At 38.8% G+C, this 25,013-nt stretch overlaps 1 protein-coding gene across 2 annotated transcripts in view; it reads right to left on the bottom strand.

Moving 5' to 3' along the window:
- DCP1A (decapping mRNA 1A) overlaps window positions 1-23,703 on the bottom strand; it is a 37,673-nt gene extending 13,970 nt beyond the window's left edge. The window contains exons 1-6 of one of the 2 annotated variants that reach the window (XM_075714190.1): window positions 23,564-23,703; window positions 22,428-22,468; window positions 20,491-20,618; window positions 11,000-11,066; window positions 4,451-4,589; window positions 13-132 (exon numbers count right to left, since the gene is read on the bottom strand). In XM_075714190.1, coding sequence (XP_075570305.1) covers window positions 13-132; window positions 4,451-4,589; window positions 11,000-11,066; window positions 20,491-20,618; window positions 22,428-22,468; window positions 23,564-23,698 — 630 coding nt within the window. In that variant the 5' untranslated portion in view covers window positions 23,699-23,703. The remainder of the gene's footprint in view (window positions 1-12; window positions 133-4,450; window positions 4,590-10,999; window positions 11,067-20,490; window positions 20,619-22,427; window positions 22,469-23,563) is intronic. The other variant, XM_075714191.1, reaches the window with a different exon arrangement.
- Window positions 23,704-25,013: the final 1,310 nt, after the last annotated feature.

The raw sequence follows: 25,013 nt of genomic DNA on the forward strand, positions 1-25,013 counted from the left end.
GATGAAACATACCTGCTCTTGCACTTGTAATGAAGTTTTTTGTTCTGAAGGCTCTGTGCTTTCTGGCTTTGGAGGATTTGCATTTTGTTGCAGTCCAGAACTTGATATAATACTTAAGTCACTAATCTGATTCTGGGGGAGGGAAAAAAATATTAACACAAATACATGAGTTTAAGTCTACATTTACCCACTGCTACAATCCTGTTTACATGGCACTTTTGACTGAAATACAGACAATGTACAGAGTACTGATTTTTGCATGACACTGTGGAATTCACAAATGTTAGGAAACAAAAATCATACCAAGACATCCACCATCTGGTATGTAGTCATAAAGATGTTACTCTTTATTATTATATAAAAAAAAAAAAAAAAAAAAAAGAAGACAACTGGCATCATAGTTTTTTCACCAAGAAAGAAAATTACCAAAAAAAAAGAAAAAAAAGGCAGGCTTTTCACACCCTTGATCTGTGTTAGCTGCTAATGAGAAAGTTTGCTACACTTCATTAAATCAAGAACCTAAACTAGAAACAGCTTAGAAAAAAAATCCTGTCAGAAATCATTCTAAGTGGCTGGAAAGAGAGCTTCTCACCAATTTATTTCCACCAGATTTAATTAATTGTGCACATGTATTTTTAGAAGGTGTTAATATGGTTTTCTGTGAAGAAGGCAAAAACAGACAAGGGAGTTGCATTATAACAGCCAGTATGTCTACAGATCGAGATGACTTTCATCTTTAATAAATATATACATAAACAAATATAGAAATTGTATTACAGTTTAAATCACCAGTGAAAAAACCCAAACTGTAGAACAGCCTAGCTTTCAATAGGTAAACTACACCTTATGCATACGACAGAGCTGAACATTAGTACAACACACGATGATTACTCTGGTCACTTACCCACAACAGCAAAATATGGGTTAAACTTTTTAGCAACAAGTTAAAAAGCAACCTGAGCTTTATTATTCTTTTCTTTTCAATTTCTAACTGAAAGCAAGAAATACAAAATCAAGACTATATATTGTGCTTTAGGGACAGAGGTGAGAAGCAACTTCTTCCATCTTTCCAACTTTTAGCCACTAACTTGAAGGTCAAAACTCTTTGTGCCTGAAATGCTGGATGCCTTGTGGTTACAAAATCAGACAAAGCATAGGTTTCTTTTCACTAGAGGATGAGCTGCAGTATGTTTCCATGCTCACACTGAAACACACACACAAAACACCACACTATAAAAAGCATCCATTCACTTCATTAAAAAAAAAATCTCAGAATTCATTCATTTTCACATATGGACTTGACGTAGTGAGTACGTGGAAGGATTAAGCTGATTCGGAATCCTAGATTAAATCACTCAGACCTTCATAAATCTCTTTTTCACTCTCTCTGCCCTCTTCTCATGCTGACACTCTGCCAATCTCATATGGGCAGCACACAAGGATTACTGTATGATCCATCTGGAATGTACCAGGCAGATAAGTACTTTCTGCTCCTAAATACAAATCCATGCATAATTACCGAGTGCCATAAAATAATTTAAAAAAAAAAAAAATTAAGACAGGAAAGGTCTGAATCTTCAAAACAAGTTGGTTACTTAATCATGTTAACATTGACATATGCTGACTACAAGAAGTTCCAAAATTAACATGCCAGAGGTTTGCTGCTAAAGCTGAGGTGGTCAACAGAACATTCTTCAAAGAAGTTTGCTTGAAACATGACCAACACCGCTCAATGCTGTTTATCTGGCAACTTCTACATAACTACGATCATAGCAGGCTATGGGATTACGTTGAACAGATTCAGTTTACAGTTCACACACACAAAAAGGAAATTAAATAATTACTCTAGTTTCACTAGTGTTCTAAAAGCATTGAGAAACACACACACACACAATAACAACAATTAATCAAGATCAAGACACAACCCCCCCAATTACATAGTAGCTCTACTGTAGTCCATGCCCTGTGTATTTCCTTATTGTATTACAGGCACCACAGATGTCGACTGTTCACCACAAAATCTGCATACCATTGCCTGTTTAATCAGTATTTTACTTGTCTACAGAGCTTCATCCATGACGCTTAGGAACTTTGTTTCTAGCAAAAGCTTTTCAGTACTCTCACATGAAAAAGATCTGAAAATTAGAAGAGAAGAAGCTGGAATATCCTTTCTGAGTCATTTTTAAGAGCCATCTGTTGGAAAGGTATATTATCCAATACTGCAAGGACAAAGAGGGAGAAAGACTATCACACCCTAAGAGGGCACTACCAAAACAGTGAGTTCTTGTGGTGCGTGTTTGCTTTTTTGTATTGGGTTGGGTTTTTTTTCTCCCTTCCCAAAAAGCCTTCAATTTCTTCAAATCTGTCTCAAATTATACAACATTGAAAGACAAGTCATTCAGGTTTTGATGCTTCCTTCTGTGCTCTCACAAAAGCTGCTACTTCCACAATGCTGCCCTTTGTACAAAGACACCTTCTCCCCAAACAGCACTGATGCTCAGAGAATCAGAAGCAATTTATTTTTTTTAATCTGTGTTTAAAGTGTTCAAAAACCACATTACTGATTTTCAGAAACTAGTATCTAGCTAGGATCTAGCCTGGGTCAAATATATTCTATGGTTTGTCATGTTCACCCACCCTCAATCTATGTCAGAAAGTGACAAGTTAAGTTGGCTCATACAAGGCTTAATCCACATGTTCATTCTTTTCTCCTCATCCTACGTTGTACTGTGACAATCTAGAATCCTACAAAGACTTAAATCCAAAGTACTCGAACTCTGCTGTGACCTACTACACAAGCAAGTTCTGGAAGGCATCAAGCACTCTACTAATTTCTCCCACCAGTACAACAACAAAACCCATACCACATTATACTCATACATTACTATTGCGCATTCTTTTATTATACTTGGGGAGAGGCATGTTCAGAATCTTTGTTTCCCCTTTTTGCATCTCCCACACATTACCCCTATATTCATCCTGCATATATGAATTTGGTCCTCAGGACTGTATCACACAATTCTTTCCTAAGAACTAGTATTTTTCCTTCATTATGTAAACTTGTGAATTTAGCACTGGCAAAAGATACCAGACTCACCCTTCTGAAATCAATTAATTTATTAAAAGGATAGACACACAGTAGACAGGACAGAAGTAGTAAACTGGGGAACAGAAGGATAGGGGAACAGTATTGTTATACTTAGTCTACAGCTATTAAAAAAATGCTTCATAGAGTCTACAAATGTACTGAATGACTAAATCTCTAATACCACAAGACTTCCTTTAAGACTAAGGAGAGACAGACACCGTTGGGTACAATTTTTATTTGCTATTCCCAGAGACAAAGTTTTTTCACAGCAGTAGAAAGTACTGTAAAATGGGTCTATCAAGCTACATTTCAAGCTGGATCACACTATCAGTATTCAACTTATCTTGCCTGAAATCAGAGACTGTTTCCTAAAGTGTACTTTGAGGGAGGGAACAGACATCAGTCTGAAAACAAGGCTACTGAAACAATGGCAGAGAATGCCTGCTCTTTAAACAAAACACAGCTGATGTGTTAAAAACTAGCTTCCAGATAGGCTTTCTTAAAAATGAAAAACAATGAAAAAGTAGGCAAAGAGTTGTCCACTAAGGTAATAATTACAGAAATAAAACTTATGAATTCATGCAACATGCAAATCCCACACTGTTTTAAAATATTAATTTTTCCCCACATTACCCCTTCTTTCTAAGTCATCGTACATCTATGCTTGTATCATATACATGGGATAGTTCATAAACGTTCTGGGTTTGTTATATTATTCAACATGCCAAAGCATTTTAGTGTGCAGCTCAACAAATGCTCTTGATTATGGCATGATAGAGCAGATCTCTTCCAGTGACTTTCAGTACAGAGGAGAAAACTGAAAAACCAAAGTGTCAGCCACTGTAAGGGATATTTATGATGACGGAACTTCAAGATCACAAAACCAGACATGTTCAGAGGTACATTCTTCTGCAGTGTTACATATATACCTATTTGTTCATGTTTCCTTTGACAATGATCTCACAAAAGAAGACAGTAGACAAGCACTGAGATTAAGCAGCCCATGCACCTATTTTAGAAAAATATTTTGTTGTGTCTGCATCTCCATATATCTGTTTTTAAAATAGTATTTTTTCCACCCACAGAAGGTAGCAATTCAACCATAAGAATATACTGGCCCATTAAATTATAGATTAGATGCACTACTTCGCACTCTTGGGTTAGAATGTATTGCACAGGGCAATTTAGTATAGCAGAATTATTCTCTATCATCTCTCTCTCAGAAATCACAGTGCTAGGAAATCATCATATTTCAGTGGACTCCATAAAATGTCCTAAGCCTCTTATTCAGAAGTAGAAGTAGTGTTTTTAATTTGTTGGGGGGGGGGGGGGGGGAGAAAAGAAAAAGAGACATTTCCTTACTCGTTCATATTCATCCTTGGCTTTACTAAGCATTTCCAGGATGTCAATAGGCCTGTTTTCATTGCAGCCATTGGTTCTGCTGGGACTTTTTCTGACCTGGGAAACTTGCTGCGATCTCTGAGCTTCTTGTTCTACCACTCTATAACAGGAAAGGAGAAACAGGATTTTAAAATTTTATCTAGAGTTAACATCTTGCAAAAAGCAGTAAAGAAAAATGTACTCTCAACATATTAACAAATTTTGTTCTGCCTGTATAAAAACCTAATGCATAGTTGACTGAAGTTACACAAGTTTTGATTTGCTACAAGGTTTATACAAGTCAAACTGCCAAATGGTCTGTATAATTTATCTCCAGTCCAGGCAGCGCTGGTCTGTCTCTCACAAAGTTTGCCTACAGTAAACTCTACTTCTGTAGAACTATCATATCTAGACATTTTTACAATAAAATATGCGGAAATTCAAGCACATGTTATACAAAGAGCACATGTATTACACCATAGACGAGTAAAATACATTTTTTACTCTTTACTTCCTAACATGCATTTTTTTTTTCCATATTTAGCCAAGTGAAGCCATGTTATTCAACAAAATCAATTACAAAACACTTCTAATTTAGGATGAGACCTAGCATTATACAACAAAACAAGGGCACTGGCAAAGAAGAGAGCTGGCTCACACCAGATGTCCCTGGAGTCAGTCTGCAAGAAGGCTAAGAGCAAGTTACCCCTTACTCCCCCAATTAAGGCTCTGGAAAGAAGGGCAAACCATTTTCTTCTCTAGCTGCCCTGTAATTATTCCAATTACCCACAGGTCTACCACACATCTTTTCCTCCGGCCTTTGGTGCCTACGGTTCATTCCGTCTTCTACTCCACCCCTCCTTGCCTCAAGTATCAAAAAATTTCAGTTTAAAAGAGGGTTAAGGTATGCAAGAAGATGATGTGTACCTGGTACATTTCGTTAATAAAAGTAAATGCAGCATATATTTCTACTCCTAATCTATACACAATTCACAAGATATACATGGCTGTGCAATGTGCTAAAGCTTATCCTCTTGAAATAAACACACACCAGCCTGTAATCCCTTCTTTTTTAAGCCTGCATTAATCAAATATGTTAAGAAAAAACAAGCACTGTAAACAGGGCAGAGCTCTGGAGCTGGCACATCACTTGAGAACTCTCATGCTGTGGAACTGATGGCTGATGGGGCAGCCAAGAGGTGCTATCATAACAATCACAGAAAGTGTCAATCATTCCAGCCTCCAGTTTCTTTGGGTCAGTTAGAATTCAGGAATAACTCCAGATTTTATTGACTGTAATTAGATATTTATATGCACCTCTATGTTGCCATTTCTGAGGAAAAAAAAAATAGTTCAAATCTTGGAAGTTTCTTCCCAGTTTTCTAGCAACCAAGCCTCTTCACTAGAGTTTAGCTGTGTTTATTTGAAGAAGGGTTAGATCTGGCTTTTAACAATTCAATGCTGCTTTCAAAATTACTTTGAAAATTTTTAATCATACCAGCTGCTTATTTAACCAGCTTCTCATTATTAGTACAGTTTTCTCCATTTCTAAGCAAGCATCCACCTGCAAATGTAACTCAGAATAGGGAGGCCAATCTACACTCTGTCTGACAATCTCTAAGAACTGCAGCATGCGCTCGTTTGGATGAAGCAGCTCAATACTGTGCAAATGTTTCTATGGTGACACCCTGAGAGAACATTTTGTTCTAACACCCCACAGGTCATACAGTCCTGACTTAGGACTTGCCTGAACTCAACTCCGAAACTAGGGATGAGAAAGGGCAAGGTAAGAGAACCAGAATACCTTGCTGAGATTTTAAGTCTCAGCATAATTCTATCAGAAAAAATAAATACTTCCGTTAAAGGGAAAATTCTGGACAGCTGAAGTCATGCATGTGCTGCCTGACAGGTGAAGCAAAGGCTTCAGTCTTGAGACCTTCCTTCTGCTCTTAACTACTTGGTCCAGAAGGTTTCAACAAAACATCTTCCCGTTAAAACAGTACTAATTGGTCTCATAGCAAAACATCTTCAAGGAATACATTCATTTCACAGAAATGCTTCACAAAGATTTCTGAAAAACATTTCAGAGTGTTTTTCTGTTGTCCATTATGAAGTATTTGTTATCTTTTTAAAGTTTACTTTTTTTTGGTTTTTTTTGTTTTTTTTTTTTTTTAAGAAAAACAGATTATCTTCTTATGTAGATAATTGTCCAATAGCTCTTCCTCCATCTTTTGTCTTGTGCGGGTTACGTTCAGATGGTGGTGATGGGGTAACTGTGAAACAGTATACTCCCAAACCTCTGAGAGATACTCTCCCACTTCTAGCTTGCTGCCTGTATCTCAGAAGCCAGTTTGGGCCTGACTGTTGAAACAGGGTAAAACAAGCCTATAAACCAACCTAAAAATATCTGCCCCCCCCCCCAAATTTACATGTCAGAATGCAATAGTTTCACAAAGATTTGAAAAACCCTAGTTTCTGTCCTACTTCTAGAAAGCTCATCCCTCATAAAAAATCATCTTGATTTAACTTGCCCCAAATTAATTCCTTCTAAAGTTAGCAGTTTGATAACTCCCATAATTTTTTTTCATTTTAAAAGATTTCTAGAATTTTCTGGAAAAAATACAACAAAAAAGTTCTGTAAATCAAATACCTTTGCTGGGGCAAAAAGTCAACTAATGCAAATCTATACACTGAGCATGCTCTGTGTGCAATCCAGGATTAAATCTTTTTTAAGCAAGGCCTGCTGTTTCTTTCCATTATATCAGATAGTGGAAGAGGCACACATTGCTTTGGGGACACAGTGGCTGCTGTGACAGTTTGTTTAAGAATATCTGCAGTTATAGCATTGAAAATATACCTGGCACAACCTCACAGAAGGGAGGGTGGGGAGCAGGGGGAGAGAGAGAGAAAGAATGTGAGAAGTGAAGTCTGATTACATAGCCCACAAACACTAATTTACTTCTCTTTTGAAAGATAAGCCACCAAAATACAAATGGATGGTCTGCAATCTCGTTAACTCAGTCTGGCACAATAAGGTCAAGTCAAACGGCAGGAAAGAGAATGCAAATCTCCTTGAAACCTTTTATGGTTATGTTTTTGAAGCTCTGAGGTACTATAAAGGCAGTACTCTTTCCTATCAGTGATACAAAAAAAACTCACCTAGATGAAAGGGTGCCAATCCAAATTTCCACCCAAGACAAAGACAAAAACTGTGAAGCAAAACTAATACTCCTCTCTTGGAAGACAGTGTAAATATTTATTTTAAAATATACTGAACTAAGCCTGATGGAGCCTGCTACCATGCACTGAAATGCAACTTTCCTCCTCTAAGATGCCATTTTATTTTATAAATTAAAAAGCATGTTTTAAGTTTTCTTAAATACAGCTTTCATCCCAGGATGAAATAATTCCCACAGTTTCAGCCTCTTTCTTGTAGAGAAACACACAAAGTATCAGCTTTTTTACTTCTCTTCTGCCTGCCTTCTACCCATTTTGGGGGAGAGAAAGCTTGATGTTTGTGGAAATGGATGTTAGCAAAATAGTATCAATCTGCTTTTCATCAAGTTTGGAACAACAGCCTCAGAAGTACAGCTTTTGCATCCTATAGTAATGTGCAACTACACTGCCTTCATTTCATTTTCCCTAATATAAATCTTTAGATACTCCAAAGCTGTAAGGCATGCAGTACCAAATGAAGCGTGGTTTCATTCTACAGTGCTTTTTCAACAAAGTAAATATCCTTACACTAAATACCTTTCTCGGTATAAAAATGGCTTCTACAAATACTTTTGTTACCCCCAAGCCAATACACAGTTTTAAAAGAAAAAAGAATTAGAAGTATTCAGACATTCCATAATCTAATAATGAAGAAAGGCTTTATGAAAGAAAAGCACTCCAATAATGACTTATTACTAGCAGTACTTAGGCTAGCAAAGGTCACTTACACCTTTTTTTACCAAGTTAATGGCAGCAAATACTAAAAATCATACTAAAGTGAGGTCTAGCCAGCTCAGTAAAATTTAACTGTCTGTATTCTGTCAAAATCCAATCAATAAATCTTTTTTGTGTACACATTTGATTTCTCTAGTTTCACTTGCATAAGTCTGAAGTGACAAAGCTCAATACATGTTCCACAAAGTCTGCTTGATGCAATTTCAGTTTCAGAGATAGTTTTATTTAATCCACAATCATTCTAACACACACCATAAAAAATTCCAACATTTTAAAAATACATTTAAGCTTTCTGACCTTCCAAAATAATTTGTAGTCTCACCAACTTTCTAGGGTGCTGAGATGCTACAATTACAAGAGCATGTAAGTACCTGCACCATAAGCAGGGGCAAAGCATTAATGCCAACTTTGGCACTTCTGCCTCTGTGCGTTAACAGAGCTGCAGTACAGGCATCAGGGACCCAAGAAAAGGTTACAGTAGTTTACAAAGGAGATGACGATAAAGCTTAGGTTATTCCCAGACTGCCTTTGAATGAACCTACAGGGTTACAGTTATTTCCAGAATACTACAGAATCCAGCAAAAAGGGTTGACATGCTTTATGGACTGCTGAGCCATGGCTAGACTGGTCTGTTACCTGATTACACTTTTAAAGATCCCTGAAGTATCTATAGCCCATGATTTGTGCTATAGTGACTAGACTGGTTTAATAACAAACGAACTTAAGTTTTGCTGTATGACACTTAGATCTGCAGTGTAGTTGTGCATGACAGAATAAGAATATGGTAGAGTTTGAAGGGTTCAGCTCTCTCCCACACTGCAAACATTAATCATGGTTTTAAATTAAAAGGTACATTAAAAAAGGAAAACCTTGCCCGTCCAATGATCTCTTTATAAAGTAGAGAGGCAACAGACATTTTATTTGTTTTGGTGACAATTTTTAAGAGTCAGTTTCACACAACTGCTTTCTATTAATCCTTATAATTAATCCTTATATTTGGACAAGCCAAATAACAGCAGAAAGTCCAACACTGCTAGGGACCAAAAAAAAAAAAACCAACCCAAAAAAAAACCCCAAAAAGAACATGAAATGGGAACTGTATAGGGTTATCAGGATGAGAGAAAAAAAAAATAAGAATTTAGAAAGAGACCTTGATATCAAAGTCTGTCATTTGTGTTGTCTTACATTGCTCCTGTGGGGAAAAGCCAAAACAACTCAAAGCAAAAACCCCAGAATAAGAAATTAAAATTCAGCTTAAAATGTCTACACTATGACTAGTTCCCATATAATTAAGTTTTGCCAGTCTTCGAGATGTCCTGACTTCCAAGATACAACATGCATGCACAAGGCATGCAATAGAAAAAGAAAATTCAGGAAAGTAGAGTGTGATGGTGAAGAAAAACAAAGCAGAGAACAAGGGATAAGAAGACATCCTGTGCAGTACATCTGCATTTTGCAATTTTGCATTTTTGCTAGTGTAACTACCCTGTCACACACTTCAAGCTCCTTCCTTAAGAACACTGAAGACTTGCTTAAGTTAATTCTCATCCTTTTCTATTAGTAAAAAGTCTTGGCTTAATCTGCAAGGCACCTCACCTGAAGGAGCAGAAAAGTGCAAGAATACCCTCCCATCACAACGTTTTAAAGACTTTACGCCACACTGCCAGCTCAACCAGTTGCAGCCTTCTTTGACCTTTGCTGTTCAAACTTCTGTGAATGAACAGAAGTTCACATGGTTGCACTGTACAGTGCAACCATGTACAGTACAGATAGGCTAACCGCATTGCTACAGTGACAGCAGCTGAAACAAACTAACAAAACCATGTTATTGCAAACACAGTCTTTTAAGGTTTCTTTAAATTGAGGTAACTTCAGAAATTCTCCTGCTGCATCACATCTCTAGGAGCCCCTGGAACTACAAAATAAGAGCAAGTGCCATGGCAGCTTTATAAACCAACTTCATCTCCAAAGGGGGGGAAAAAAAAAGAAAGAAAAAACAAAAATCAAACAATCCAGGTATTAGCAACAACAAGCTCCTATTATTTCATAGTTTCGCTTACTCTCCTAACATCACTTTAATTCTCTAAGATTCCACCTACTTCTCCCACTATTCTCCAATCTCTTCACTTTAGTCAGGAATAATAGCTAAGCCTTAAAAAACCCCAAGACCAAACCAAACCCATGCAAACCCAAACAAAAACCAGCCCACAACCAAACAAACCACAAAACCAACCAGAAAACCATGGCCATCATTTATTTGATTACACTTTCAGCATCAGAGGATCTTTTGCCAGCATCTCTACACAAAATAAAATATAAAATAAACAGTTTTCATACTTGCTTTCTTTGGAAAATGTCAACTAATACTTCAGCTGATTTTTTTACCACTTAACTGAAAATTTTAATGCTGTAGTTTTTTTAAAAAACAAACCCATCATTTTGATTGCTAAAAAAATGGTACCAGCAAGAATGTTGTATTTTAAGGAGAGTGAGAAAAAAGCCAAACATGTTTAATAGGTTCAATTTTTTTTTCTGTATTGCATAAAAAGAATTAGAGAATAGTAAGACCACAGTACTCACTTAGCCATGAGTTTTGCTATTCGATGACAGTCATTCTTGTCGTAAAACCAGATACTGTAAATTGACACTTGAAAATAAGAAAAAAAAAAAAAGGCAAGTGTAAGACAATGGTTTAAAAAGAGAAATCAAATCAATAGGAAAAAAAGCAAAATACCAGCAGTCCATTAGATCTGCAACATATGAATTACCATCAATTTCCACTCAAATATTCTGTGTGTGACCAACTATTTATAAAGTAATCAGAAATAGCAAAGGTACAAACACAAATACAACTTCAGTCAGATTAAATGCAAGAACTACAAAATGTTGATACTGTTTGTAAATAGAAGTGGCAGGAAAATGAAGTGTTAACTACCAGATGCCTTCTCACTACAGTTGCAACCTTCTGTTTTGAATTACTGACTTTACCATTTAAACTAGGCTAAAGAATATCCATACTTTTTTAAACACTTATTTTTAGATTTGTCAGTTTTTGAAGCTCAACAAAAAAATTAAAGTTTGAATTACAGTATGACAGTTCAGTCAGAGGCTCTCTGGAAGTTTCCCTCTCTACTTCTCTTACGAAAAGAATTTGATTTTATAGGAAGGAAACAGTACCAAAGCTCCAATCATACCATCACATTCATGGAGCAGCTTAAAACTAGATTCATATTGAACCCTACTCTTTGAAGGTATCAAGGACAAAGCAATGAGGGCAAAAGGGTTCCAGCTCAGCAAGACACTAAGCCCCATTCTGGCTTTCAGAATAAGTAAAATTCCACTGAAAGTTGGCAGAGTTAGAGCCCGATCGCTGAGCTGAAAGGTACTCCATCAGCAGGAGAAACTTTGTCAGTAGTGCCATGTACTATTTCTTCATCAGCAATCCCACTTCAAAGAGGCCATTTTTACCCACACACATACTCATCTCCTCACTGTCCCCACAGTTGTGCCAACTCAACAAATCTGCAGAACTCTCTTCAGAATTGTATTTAATCCAAGCCACAAAGCAGGTTATTTTAAATCTTGGTTCACCTATGAAGTCTGTCAATGCATAGTGCGCAAGTACATCAGAGGCAATTGGACACTTCACATGTTACCAGTAAAATATTTTAATTTCTGAAAATACACTTCTAGCCTTTTAAAACTCATCTTTATACTGCAGGTCATGCCAATATTTTTATGAAGTTGAAATCACTAACTCATTATAAAAACATGACAAAGTGAAGGAATGTTTTTTTTAAAAAAAAACAAACCAAAACCCCACATAACCTTTTCCAGCCAGATGTAGATTTTTATTTCAAAGTTAAATCTTTCCCTCCCACCACAACTTTTTTTTCCTCCTCAAAAAACTCAAAAATCTCAACCAAAGCCCACTCAAAATTATTTTCAGCCATGGCAAAGACAGCAATTATTTACCAAACTTTTTTCCTAGACCTTCAGGTTATCCTAGGTGTGCTGTATTGGACTAAACCCCTCAAAAAGTCATGCCCACACCTCATTTCTGTAACAATATCCCTAGACAAACTGAAGTTCTACTTTGCTTCTTTTTTTAAAAATTTTATTTAATAACAACTATATTAATTTGTGTGTTTATTTCTTTAGAAGTCACAGCTTAAGGAATAGACAACAAAGCTTTTCAAGTCATAAACAAATCAATACAGCACAATTTAAGGGACTTTCTTCTTTAAGGAACTTTGTTCTTACAAAAGACATAAGCCAATAAAAAAAGCATTTCATACATGCAGCCAATGCTTATAAAATATTTATATTTACAGTTTAGTAAAACTGGATTGCCTACTGCATAGAGATCTGAAAATGTTTCCACTTTGAGCTACCTCTTTAGTCATGGAGCACATTTTAACACTGAAGAAAAGCTCCTTCCCTTCCCTGACTTTGTTATCAGACAAACTGCCAAGAGAAGAAAGCTTCTTCAAAAGCATACTTGCTGAAGAAACGAAGATAAGGAACCTATAATGGTATCTTAATGGGACAAATGATAAAAGTCACACTCAATTCTGCCAGAAACAGGCCTACACCAGACCAGAAGTAGATCCAAATCTCAGTTTGGTGTACAAGTTATCAGGCTTCTTTCCACTTTGTACTACTGGCAAGCAATCAGGGAGTCACTGCAAAACATTAACAGTATTACAAAGATGTAAAGCAGATTATGAACAAGTAAACTTGGGCATTAACTTAGATACGGTCCAACAGCTTGGAATGTTTACCTTCCTCTTTTCAAAAGGACTCATTTGTACTACCAGTTTGCTCCCTTGCCCCAGAAATTTCTGTGTGTCCCCCAACTGCATTATTATATTTGATATATTTCTTACACGCATACAACTTTATCTATGAACATCCTTTTATTAAAAACAGAGTTGGTACTTACCAGTTCTTTTCAAATCTGTCATCTTTTTACTACACCCAGCATAATCATTAACTGAATGTTCATATGTCTAATGGCATATCTCTACTGCAGTTCTTTTAAGAGTTTCATCCAACAGAAGCCACTAAGTAAGTGGCTCATTTTTCTATCTAGTTCAGCACTTCCCATCCAGCTTTTCTACACTGAATGCTGGGCAGCATCTTTAGTAACCAAGTAGAGGCAGCTTATGAACATCATTAGCAATATATTTTAGTTGGATTCACACTCTATTTTGACACACATGAAGTCATGAGTAACCCATATTACAGACAAATCAGATTTCATAAAATTAAAAGAAGCCATCAATTATCTTCATCTACATTCTCCTCTGACATATGTCATTTTTATTAGAAACACTGACCCACAAATATTTATCTAAACATGTAACACAACTTCTCTCCAAACTTGACTGGATCAATCATTAAAACCTGACTGAAACTGCTATGGGAAAACAAAGAGATTCTGAGAAAACAAAAGCATTATGGAAGTCTTCCTGCTCAAGCCTAACAGCTGGATGACACCAATAGGAAGGTCTTGGTCTCTTCTACATTGTGCTCCCATTGCTTCATGGGGCAGTCAGCTTACTGTTCCAATGCTGCCCAGTTAGCAGAACTCATTTAAGAGTGGGGATAGCAAGCGCCACAGTGAGACAGAGGCCTCTCTCTTTGGCAACATAAATTGAAGTTGCATCCCAAAGCTGTAGTTTCACTTTAGTTTTCATTTTAAGTGAGCAGGAAGAAGCAGTGTCACCACCTTTACATTCCTACAGCTTTGCCATTAATTCATTCTACCCCAATTCACCCCTCTACCTTATGTCAGCTGGACACATTTTAGTCCAGACCAGTTCCTTGATACTGTCTGCAGATCAGCTTCACAAATATGCTGTCTAGCACAAAAGAGAGGGCAGAAACAAGAAGCTGAGGGCAGCACAGTAAGGCAAAGCTATTTAAATGTTCACGAAACTGTAGCCTGAGAATGCTAAACCAGAAGAAGTGTTCGTGGGACTCATGGGCACTACCAGTTTCAGAGATTCCAGACACTATCACTCTCTTGCCTTAGGCAGTTTAGCCATTTGTGCAGATATAGCTTCATTTCATTCAAAAAAATAATCTGTTTAAAAGTTACTTGACTAGTTGGAAGAGCTGACAGAAGAGAGAGAACAGTTTCATTTTACAGTTCCAATTTAGATGTTGCTATACAATGAAGTAGAGCAACTGGAAGTAGAAGACAATAACCTTTCAAACTCTCTCTGGAAAGAAAGGGGCTCATATTTTGAAACCCATCCTATAAGGTAATCATGGAAATCAACTTAATCCAATCTCATTCCCATAAAGAAAAGCACATATATGCATCCTTTTTACACTTCAAACAGTTTAAGGCAAAAGCATATAAAGCAATCTCTCTCAAAACTCATACTTCTTCCAGTAGTAAGGTTAGCTGAAATGCCACCCCTACTCAGTCAATCTGCTCTAATATCTTCTTCACTGAGACTCCTCATTCACTATTCCTATTTTCCTCAATTTAAATATTAGCCCGCCACATAGATTTATAAGTCATTAGAGTTAATTAAAAAGTCCCTCCTTTTCTTATTGTTTTGAATATCTAAGGCCATTTCACAAATACAGTTCACAGCACAGTCCCACAGCAGTTGCACTGGCGTAATTCCACAGGTGGTAAACAGCGTCCAAGATCAGGAACACTTTAACAAACTGCCATCTGACAAAGTATAGTGTGGAATGAGATGGATTACTACTCTGCAACACTGAACCAGAGTGGAAAACCTCTTCCAGTTAGAGTGCCATCTTTCAGGTCATATTTTTATATTTTTAGAACTTCTAAACAGCTTTCTATGGTTCCTCCCCTCCCCCTAGCTTGCATTGCTTCTTTGCTATAAAGGTATCAAGAACAGGCTCCTTTCTTATCTCAGACTAAACCACTGGGTTAATGTGCTTGCTGGAGAACCATTCAGCTTCAACAATCACAGAGATATGTTATACTTAATGCACCGCCAGCCGGGAACGAAGGTGATAATGAGAGACTTTCCTTACCAGTAAAGATGCCTGGTTTTGGAACTAGTCAGGAGCTCTTTCAAACAATTATAAAAGCCATTTGAAACACTGCAACTCATTTTGCTTTTGCTGTTCTGAATACAAGTTTGTTTAATTAATGATAACACAAGAAGCCCAGAAGACAGCACTTCGTAACTGAGTTTTCCACTTAAACATATAAACCTCTCCAAAACTCATTATTTTTGTTTTACTAACTCTTACCCTTGGACAGGAATACGAAGCAAGCAAGAAAAGAACCCCAAAACCCAAGAAACCCACGCCAAACAAGGACCATTTATGTTAATACCCAAGTTTCATGCTTACCATCTGTCTTTCCAGCACCATGGAAATCAATCTGCCTGACCTCCCAAGTGAACTAGCTTGGATTAAAAAGCCTTTTAACCAAGACCGACACCACCGTTACAGAGGGAAAGTTATAAATGAAAAAGACTTAGAAGAATACTTCTTGCAGACTTTAAGAGGTAAGTTGGCCACTGCTTAAAACTTTGACTAATTTTCCTCTATTATTAAGCAAACTATCAACTATCAGCTCCAAATTCTCACATTACAGACTGAAAGTACTTAACTTTCAGACTGGACTATTATTACTGTTACTGGCAGAACTGTATGCATTTTTTTTAATCAGTTTAACATACTTTTCACAAAACACAGACAAGAGGAAACAAGCTTAGGTTCATGAAAAAAAAAAAATAGGTCAATGGGATTCAGTGCTTCATGAACAAATACTCTGAATAAATCTAAAGAATGTGCATGCATCCAGAGGGAAAGTTAGACAAGGATCAAATGTACCCAGCAAGACATATTCCATAATAAACAATAAATAAATAGCACATTAAGTATGAAGTACAATCTAAAAAAATTCTACCTTTTAAGAGGAATTCTAAATTAAAAACATGTTACATTAAGTCAAACAATTTACTTTAATTTTGGTAATGTCTTGATTTGTTCACATTTGGAGATACTCGCATTCTTTAATTCTCTCTAACAATGAAAAGTAGAATACCTTTTTTTGTATTTACCACTGTAACTGGTACAGTGTCTCACAGCTTCTTAGTCACACCCCTGTCTTTTGTGCTTTAGGATCTGATGCCTCATGAATAAATGGTATAAGTTTTTGGACAGCATTATATACAACTTTTAAAGTACCCATAGCCTTTCTCAAAATTTTGGGTTTAAGTATCCTTTTAGGGCTTGAATCATATTACGTAGCCAAAATGATTTTGAGAAAAAAAAAAATTCTGGAGTTGGGAAAGATTTCCCCATTAACAGCTAAAATATTAAAAAGGTATTTGCTGAAAGAAAAAAAAAAAGCCTCTACATATCTTACATCTAACCAGAACAATGAATAACCAGTTGACCCAAATGTTTTCTATTACACTCAGTGAACACAACAAAAGGTAGATATAAGAAAGGTACTGTATCACTTGGTCTATTCGCCTTCCAGAATACCCATGAAAGACTCCATCATATGCCACCCTGCAAAAATGGGGGAACCCTCCCTAACAACTATGAAAGATAAGTCAGGCCTCCCTTCCCCATGAGAATAAAACAACAATTACCTAGTCTTGTTCTGAGAGTATGAAAACGCCTCTGTGCAACTGGATAAAGGATCCCATATCTACAGCTTAACAAAAGTAAGTTCTGATATGCAGCAAACTAGAACTTCCATTGGATCTTAAAAATAAGTATTTGAACAAATCAAACCATACAAGAATGGTTAAACCCACCAAAAATATTATGACCTAGCATGACAGGCAAATCATTCTTATAGCCTCCAGCCAAGCAAAAATAATGTTTATATATTGCTTGCAAAATTTCTCATATAACTTGTTAGTGGCTCTGCATAGACTGGAGTATGTCACTTGATAGACTCAGAACAGCTCTCATGCCATTTAAGACAGAAATGCCAGAGGTCTGATCCGGTATACATAACAGACCTTGCCCTTACTATCTTAAGTCAAGACAGAATCCCAGAACAAAGTGAAAATGTGAAGTTTATAAACCAGTAGTATCATATTCAGTTATAAAGATTGTTGACATGGAACTTCCCTGAATATGTGGTGGCATAATTTTGCTTTGATCATCTTCTACTATTTCTACCATGTCCTGGGGATGTCATTGATCCTGTTACAACCTAACTATACAGGCACAAAATATGTTTGTCTCTGCCAAACAGCAGTATTAATAAACATGATATTAGGTTTTTATCAGGTAGTCTGAACCATTCTGCATCTGTAAGCTAAGGAAACCAGAATCATCAGTTCGATCATTCAGCAATCTCAGAGTTTCTAATGATCACAGTAGATTTCTTCAAGCAGGATTAAAAAAACCAAACCACACACAAACTCCAAACCCCCTACCACTCCACAAGAAACAGTGCTGTTGCCAACACTCTGTATAAGAGGTAGTTTTTCCTTGCACAACCAAGTAGTCCATCCTCTTTCAGTCGTTAAAGGATCTCAGAAGAACTTCACATTAAGCCCTTATACACGACATTAAGCCCTTAAAGATACACATTACATTAACCACTGGCTTAAAACTCCTATTTGAATTAGTCCCAAAAATGCAAATGTTTTTCACACCAGCAGGCAGCTTAGCAGAAGTGGACACCCTTCCACATGAAAAGAACTTGGACAAGAATCAACATATACATGTTGAAATTAGTCTGCAAATCCAAATCAATCCTGAAGGTTTTTGTGTGGTGGATTTTTTTTTAGTTTAGTTTTGGGGTTTTTTTTGTTTTTTTTTTTTTTAAGTTTCACAAATACTATGCAGATAGAGGCAGACAGCTTTAACACTGAACATTTCATTCATATAATTTGGTTTTTTTCTAATTCAGGGGACAGAGGTCAGAAAATTTGGGAAACCGCATGTAGGGAAGAAAATCTAAACCACAATAACTCCCTTACATTTTGCATTTAGTTAGCGGTGCTGAAATAAGGAATAATAAGGAATAAAAAGCTTAGATGCTGTTTTCTATGCTTTCAAGATTGTATTTGAACAAAGTGAAGACTAGCAGAGCACACAAAAACTGATCTGCTGCTTATTTGTGGCACTTGGGGGATGAACTAATGAGGTATGAACTACATTGAACATTTTCAATTTGCAGTCAGCGCACACTGTTTCTGGACATGCTACCACCCTCTTCCAGTAGACAGGACAGAGTGATGAAACAAAAGCATAGTTTCCAACCAAAGTCTTTTAAAATTACAATGGGAAAGATATAAGAGGAAAAAAAAAAAAAAACTCTTAATTACTTCAGAATACAATTATTTCCCATATCCAGTTGATAGTATTTTCCTTGCTCACCTTTGTATGAATTTCTTCCTTCCTCGTACTTTTCTATGTCATCTCTATCCTAACTCCCATGAGCCTCCCACAGATCTTACACAATAGTGTCCCATAAGAAAAGGAGGGCTTTTATCAATGAGAGGCATATAATTAGCTTTAGGGGTTTCTAATGAACTCACATACAGCCTACCTTCTATGAATGCTTCCTTTAGGTGATCCTCTAGTCACGCCCACTACCATACACCACGGTAATTCCACAGCAGCTCCTGCTTCCTGATACCATCAGCAGTTCCAACAAATGAATCAACTTCCTGCTTCTGTTATGTCACCAGTCTCACAATTGCAATTCTTTCCTCTAGTGCTACCTCATCAGCCATCCTAGCCCTACCACCATCTCTACAGCTCCTCTTCCTTCCAAACCAAGCAACCTGCTTAAACATCCAACTCAATGTTTCCCCTCCCAATTCCTTGCCAGTCATCTACTTCCCTTATCTCCTAAACTTTTCAATTTACTGACAAGTTTTGACTTTTTCCTCGCTATGACACTTGGAGAAGGAGGATTGCTAAGACTATTAAACAGAGGAGACCACCTACCTTAAGCTGTTCTTTGTCACCATAATGGAATCTATCCTACTCCCCACAGATGCTAGAGGCTTTCCAAGGGGGAATCGGGAAGGCATTAACATTTGACTGTTCTTCTAGGTACACTGAAGCACAGCCAAAGCAGTGTTCCTATCTGTAATTCAAGGGGACATTCCAATAGAAAGAAGACATGGTGTTGAGGAACTACTGTATCCAGACAGCATACAGCTTCTCTGAGTCATTCAGTAAGAGGAACCTGTCACTAGACAGCAGCAAACTAGTTTCAAGAACTTTGCCTAGAAAAGACGACATGAAATGAAACCTTTGCATCAGGAGGACCCTCTGCTCTGTGGGGTGCCTTTTATTTATCTACTTAAACCTAACATGAATTTCATATACACATACACTTCCTCTTCCACTCTTTAAGGGCTACATAACTTATACTTTGAGCTCCTTGGAGTAACAGGATTTTTAGCGTGTACCTAACTGGAACACTGTACACTGGGACTCTGAAGCTCAACTGATGACTCAAAACACTACTAGAATTCAAAAAGCACCAAGATACTGACTACTATTTTACTGCTCATCTGTGTAACGATTATCCCAACACCCAGTCTTGCTGGAGTCTAGACTCCAGGAAATTTAGTATAGACATCTATCTCCTGAGTCCAAAACCTATTGTGGAGAAAGAAACCTTCAACCGAGAGCTGAGTAATTTTCTCAACTTCTTCAAGCAGCTACTGATTAATATTTAATTTTTCGCTTGCAAAAGAGGAAGCCCTTAGAACTGTTCTTGATGTTAAATACTTTCAAAATCTATCAGTTTTCATTATTCTTCCATAGTTTTTTTTATTAATGCTATAGCACTGTGTATATGTTTAGATTAAACCTATCAGATCATTAATTAAAAAGAATATAGCAATATTGAACTTTGTTAGTGTATCTTCTTTTTATTGAAAGCAGGTGGTCATCATATTATATTATCACTGCTATTTAAGTAAATCTAGCACTGTAGACAGAAAACATCATCAGACATTTCATTGAACCTGCTCCATTACATTATACTTGAAACAGACATCACAGTAATCAGAAGTTAGGTTATAAAACAGAACATGAACTTTATATGGATTAAAGAAAGTTATACTCACAGCTAGCATTTCTGTAGAGAAGAAAAGGTTCATGGAGCTGAAATTCCAAATCTTTATTTACTGGTTCAACCAGGTTGTGCATGTTCAGTCGATTCACTATCGTAAAACCATGATAAGGAGAAGCTGACCTATTGTTTCAATTAAAACAAAATCAAGGATTAATACCTTGATCAACATATTTTCTGAAACAGAGTTATGAATTATTCTTCAAAGTTCCACTGCTTTATTAGGTGAAGCTTTAGCAGTCCTGAAGCTCTAATAGTTGTTCTCCTATGCCATTTCTTGGCATGCCAACTAATTTCAATTTAAAACTACACTTGCCTCAAAGTAGGATTAGGACTAACATTAGAGTTCTAAACTGCTGAACTGCTGAATCAAAGATATGCCGCAAAAAAACCCCAAACCCCAAACTATTAAAAAAACCTAGGGCAGGTCCAGGATTAAAATGCAAGTGTATTCAATACTTCACATAAGGTAGTTTTGAGGCATTTTAGAATCATTTGTTGGAGGAGAAAAAACAAACCACGTCTGGAGCAACATTTACCTTACTGTAAGTAGGTATGACAATAAAAAAAGAGCTGTTAGCTTAAATAACATGAAATACACTTAGAGAGGAACCATAAGCAGTAATTTCTTCCTGGAGGGAGGCTCTTAAAATACTTAACCCGGTGTCCTCAATGTAGCTCTTAAATTATTCAGAACTGTATTGCTTAGTGAAAGTTTTTATTACCTAGATTTTTGCTAGACACCAGGTAGAAAAAGAAAACATCAAGCAAGCACTGGAAGTTCAAGATAGTTTTAGATGTGTTTTCTCTTGCTGCATGAATGTCATGTCAGCATACTCAACTGTGCCTGTAAGCAGTCATATAACCATGTAAGCAGCATGATGAAGGCAGGGTAAAAATAAGATATAATTAGCTAGTAAATGTTAATATTTCTGTAACAATGTGGCCACCTTTACTGAATGATCAACAGCAAAATCTGTCAAGAGCTTCTAAAGAGGGGGCAAAAAATCCTTACCATCACAAGTTAGTCTTTTAATGCACCTAACAAAACTTCTTTAAAATAATCAGCTAGTCACATGGAAACTTTTTGCTTAGTTTTTTAGTTTGGTTGGCTTTCTTACACTAAGTATTTCTAAGCTTGGAGCTAAAGTATAGTAGACAGGAACTGGTTACTAGTATCCCTTCACAGTGCCAGGATAAAATATTGTAATGACCTAGTTTACGACAGTCTGTTTCAGGATGGGTTAGGTTTGCATTTTTGTATTTCTTACATGCAACAGAGTGTTATTTCATTGTTAGATTTTTTATTTGCCTATAATTTAAAACTTAAATCCATGATTGGTTTTATGTTCTGGTTCTCAACCCCACCCCTTTCCCCCATACAACTGGAAAATTCTGTCATGGTTTTGATAAGGAAATCAAGTAGTCCCCAAGACTACACACTAGCAGATCTCCAGCTTTTATGCAACTTTGTCCATTTACAAAATTTTCTGCCATTTCCTGACAGTGAGTTAGGACAGATTATTTAATTTGTTATCTGTATTGTTTTTGTAATCAACTTCATGGATTTTAGGAGACAAAGGAAGACTCAGCATTTAACAAACTCAGTACATTAACAAATGTTATTGGCTTAACAAAATAAGCCCGATAAACTAGGTTTTTGTGTGGATACATATGCAGTATTGATCAAGTTTTACAATTCTTCAGCAGTACTTTCAGGTGTTTTTGACGGAGTTATTCACCTATGCGCAGATTCTATTCTTTTCAAATGAGTATACAGACATTAACAGTTGGACAAATAAGTAATTATGGAAGCATTTACTGCTGGAGGCAGTAAATCCAGTATGAAAGCTACACATGAAGCCATCTGAGGTTCATTTTCTTAAGGAAGAAAAACATCCTCCCCCCTCCCCCCCCCCCCCCCAACCTTACCTTTTGTACACAAATAAGGTCCCTTCTATGTCAGTTTTCTCCTACAAAAGACAGCGATTGTATTTAAGGGATATGCTTGTTCACACAGTTATGTAGCTTTTGTATACCATTTTAATTAAAGATATTTACAATAGTCTTATATTTCCATGAGGTTTGACATCATAGGACTAAATGTATGATCTCTTATTTTCAGAAACTACCTATTTTTTCTTAGTAAAATTGGGAAATTAAACACATTTCCAGAAGATTTTTGTTCATGCTATCAATCTGGTGATGTGATATACAGCATTCTACAACCTTCCTATGCTGAGCCTGATAGGTCAGAGCTGAACACCTTTCTCGCAACCCCTTATTTTAAATATTGACTGCAGTCTGTTAGTCTGCAAATACGGGATAGGTTGTCTTCCACAGTGTTACTTAAAGGACAGCAATAACAGCACAGACAAAAACAAAACAATATAATTATGGACAATGGCTCTGTTTCATGCTACAGTTTTCAAAGCAACCTTTACCATATGCTTGTGACCCACAAGCACAGAAAGTTGCGTGCAGCTCCAGTGCTGCATATGACAATGCGCAGTTCCACATATTTCCATTTTTATAGTTTTGTGATAAAACTGGCAGCCAAGCAAAAACTGTTTTAATGCAATGATGAATACTAACATTTCTCAAATCCCACTCTTCCTGAATTAGGGCTCTGTTCAACACGCATGAGCAAAAAAAAATAAATTACAATTTAAAAAAAAAAAAAAAGTAAACCCAGCAACGTCCACCAAGAGAAAAGGAAACCTCGAGCGCCGCAGCTGCTTCGGTCACAGTTGCCCCCAGTAGGTGACCGGCGCTGTGCTTCCCCGTGAGCAAGCACAGCCTCTCCCCGCCTCTCCTCCGGCACAAGCGCCCTTTGGGGTCGACGCCTCCGCGGGGGAAAGGCACCCAAAATCCTAAACTCCCCCTCGGGCGACAGCAGCTCCCTCCGGGACCCCGTGCGGAGGCCCCGGGCCAGCGGCTACTGGGGCGAGGGCACGGGCGGCCGGAGCCCCGACCCCGCAACGGCGGGCGGCCGCGAACTCCCTGTCTGGGGCCGCCGCCCCCCGGCCCGGGCGTGGGGAGAGCCAGGCCCGCTCCCCCGGACTTACCCACTCGTTGGCCTTCGGGCTGAAGCTGTAGAGCGCTACCTGGCCGGTCACGTCGGCGATGCTGGTGATGTACGGGTCGTGCTGCTTCAGGGCTGCCAGGCTGATCTCCTGCCCCGCTCTGCTCACCGACTCCATCTTGGATCCCGGCAGCCACTCGCGGGGGAGGGCAAGAAGCAGCCGCGCGGTGTCACCGGCAACCCCGTCCCCGCCGCCGGCCGGAACGCCGAGCCCCGCGACTGCCGTTCCGCGCGGCGGTCGGGTCCCCCCAGGGTTTCGCCGCGGCGCCGGCCCCGCCAGCCCTGAGCAGCCAGGCGCTTCCCGCCCCCTCGGGACCCGGAGCCCCACTGCCCGGGCCCGCGAGTTCCCCTCTCCCCCACCTCGCACCCACCCACGGCCGTGGGGTTTGGGCAGCCTCCAGCCCCCGCCGACACGCGTGGCCCGGGGCTGAGGGTTGGCGTTCACACACCGCCGCCGCAGCGGCACCGTGGCACAGGGTCGCGGGCCGCAGGTCGCGGGCGGAAAACCGGCTTCACGGGGTTGGGCCCGAGGAGCGGCAGCGGGCCGCGGCGCGGCCCCCGATGCCGCCCGGCATCGGCGGAGCAGGCGGCGGGCAGCCGCAGCGGCTGCGCCTCCGCCAGCTGCAAGGTTTGGCCGAGGCCGCGGCTGGCACCGAGCTCCTTCGTCGGAGCTGGCGCAGCCGAGCGGCGGCCTCCGCCCTCCCATGCTGCCAAGTGTGCGAGGAGGCTGACGGCGGCCATAGCCTGCCGAGCGCAGAGCTGCGCTCCCGCCCTTCTGCCTCCCCTCCCGGGCAGCCGGCGCTGGCTCCGGCCGGGCGCTGTCTGTGGGCCGTGTCGTGGCGCAGGTTCAGCTCACACAGTGCTGCGAGGAAAGGACTCGGAGTCCTGCGTTGAAGGAATCCTACCAGTCTCCCTACCCCGCTCCTAAGTACCCTGTACAGAGTCCCCCTGAGCGCGTTGTATGAGGTTTTCAGTTGACTGCTTCTGTGTTGTCTCTCCACATCTGGCCATCTCATGGAGAGAAGCATAGAATCATAGAATGCTTTAGGTTGGAAGGGACCTTTAGAGGTCATCTAGCCCAACCCCCTGCAGTGAGCAGGGACAGCTTTAACCAGATCAGGTTGCTCAGAGCCCCGTCCAACCTGACCTTGAATGTTGCCAGGGATGGGGCCTCCACTGCCCTCTCTAGGCAACCTGTTCCAGTGCTTCACTACCCTCATTGTAAAAAACTTCTTTCTAATGTCTAGTCTAAATCTATTCTTCTTTAGTTTAAATCCACTATTCCTTGTCCGGTCACAACAGGCCTTGCTAAAAAGATTCTCCCCATCTTTCCTATAGGCCCCCTTTAAGTACTGAAAGGCCGCAATAAGGTCTCCCCACAGCCTTCTCCAGGCTGAACAACCCCAACTCTCTCAGCCTGGCCTCATAGGAGA

This window comes from Pelecanus crispus, chromosome 7 (genome assembly GCF_030463565.1).
Source record: "Pelecanus crispus isolate bPelCri1 chromosome 7, bPelCri1.pri, whole genome shotgun sequence".
NCBI lineage: Eukaryota > Metazoa > Chordata > Aves > Pelecaniformes > Pelecanidae > Pelecanus > Pelecanus crispus.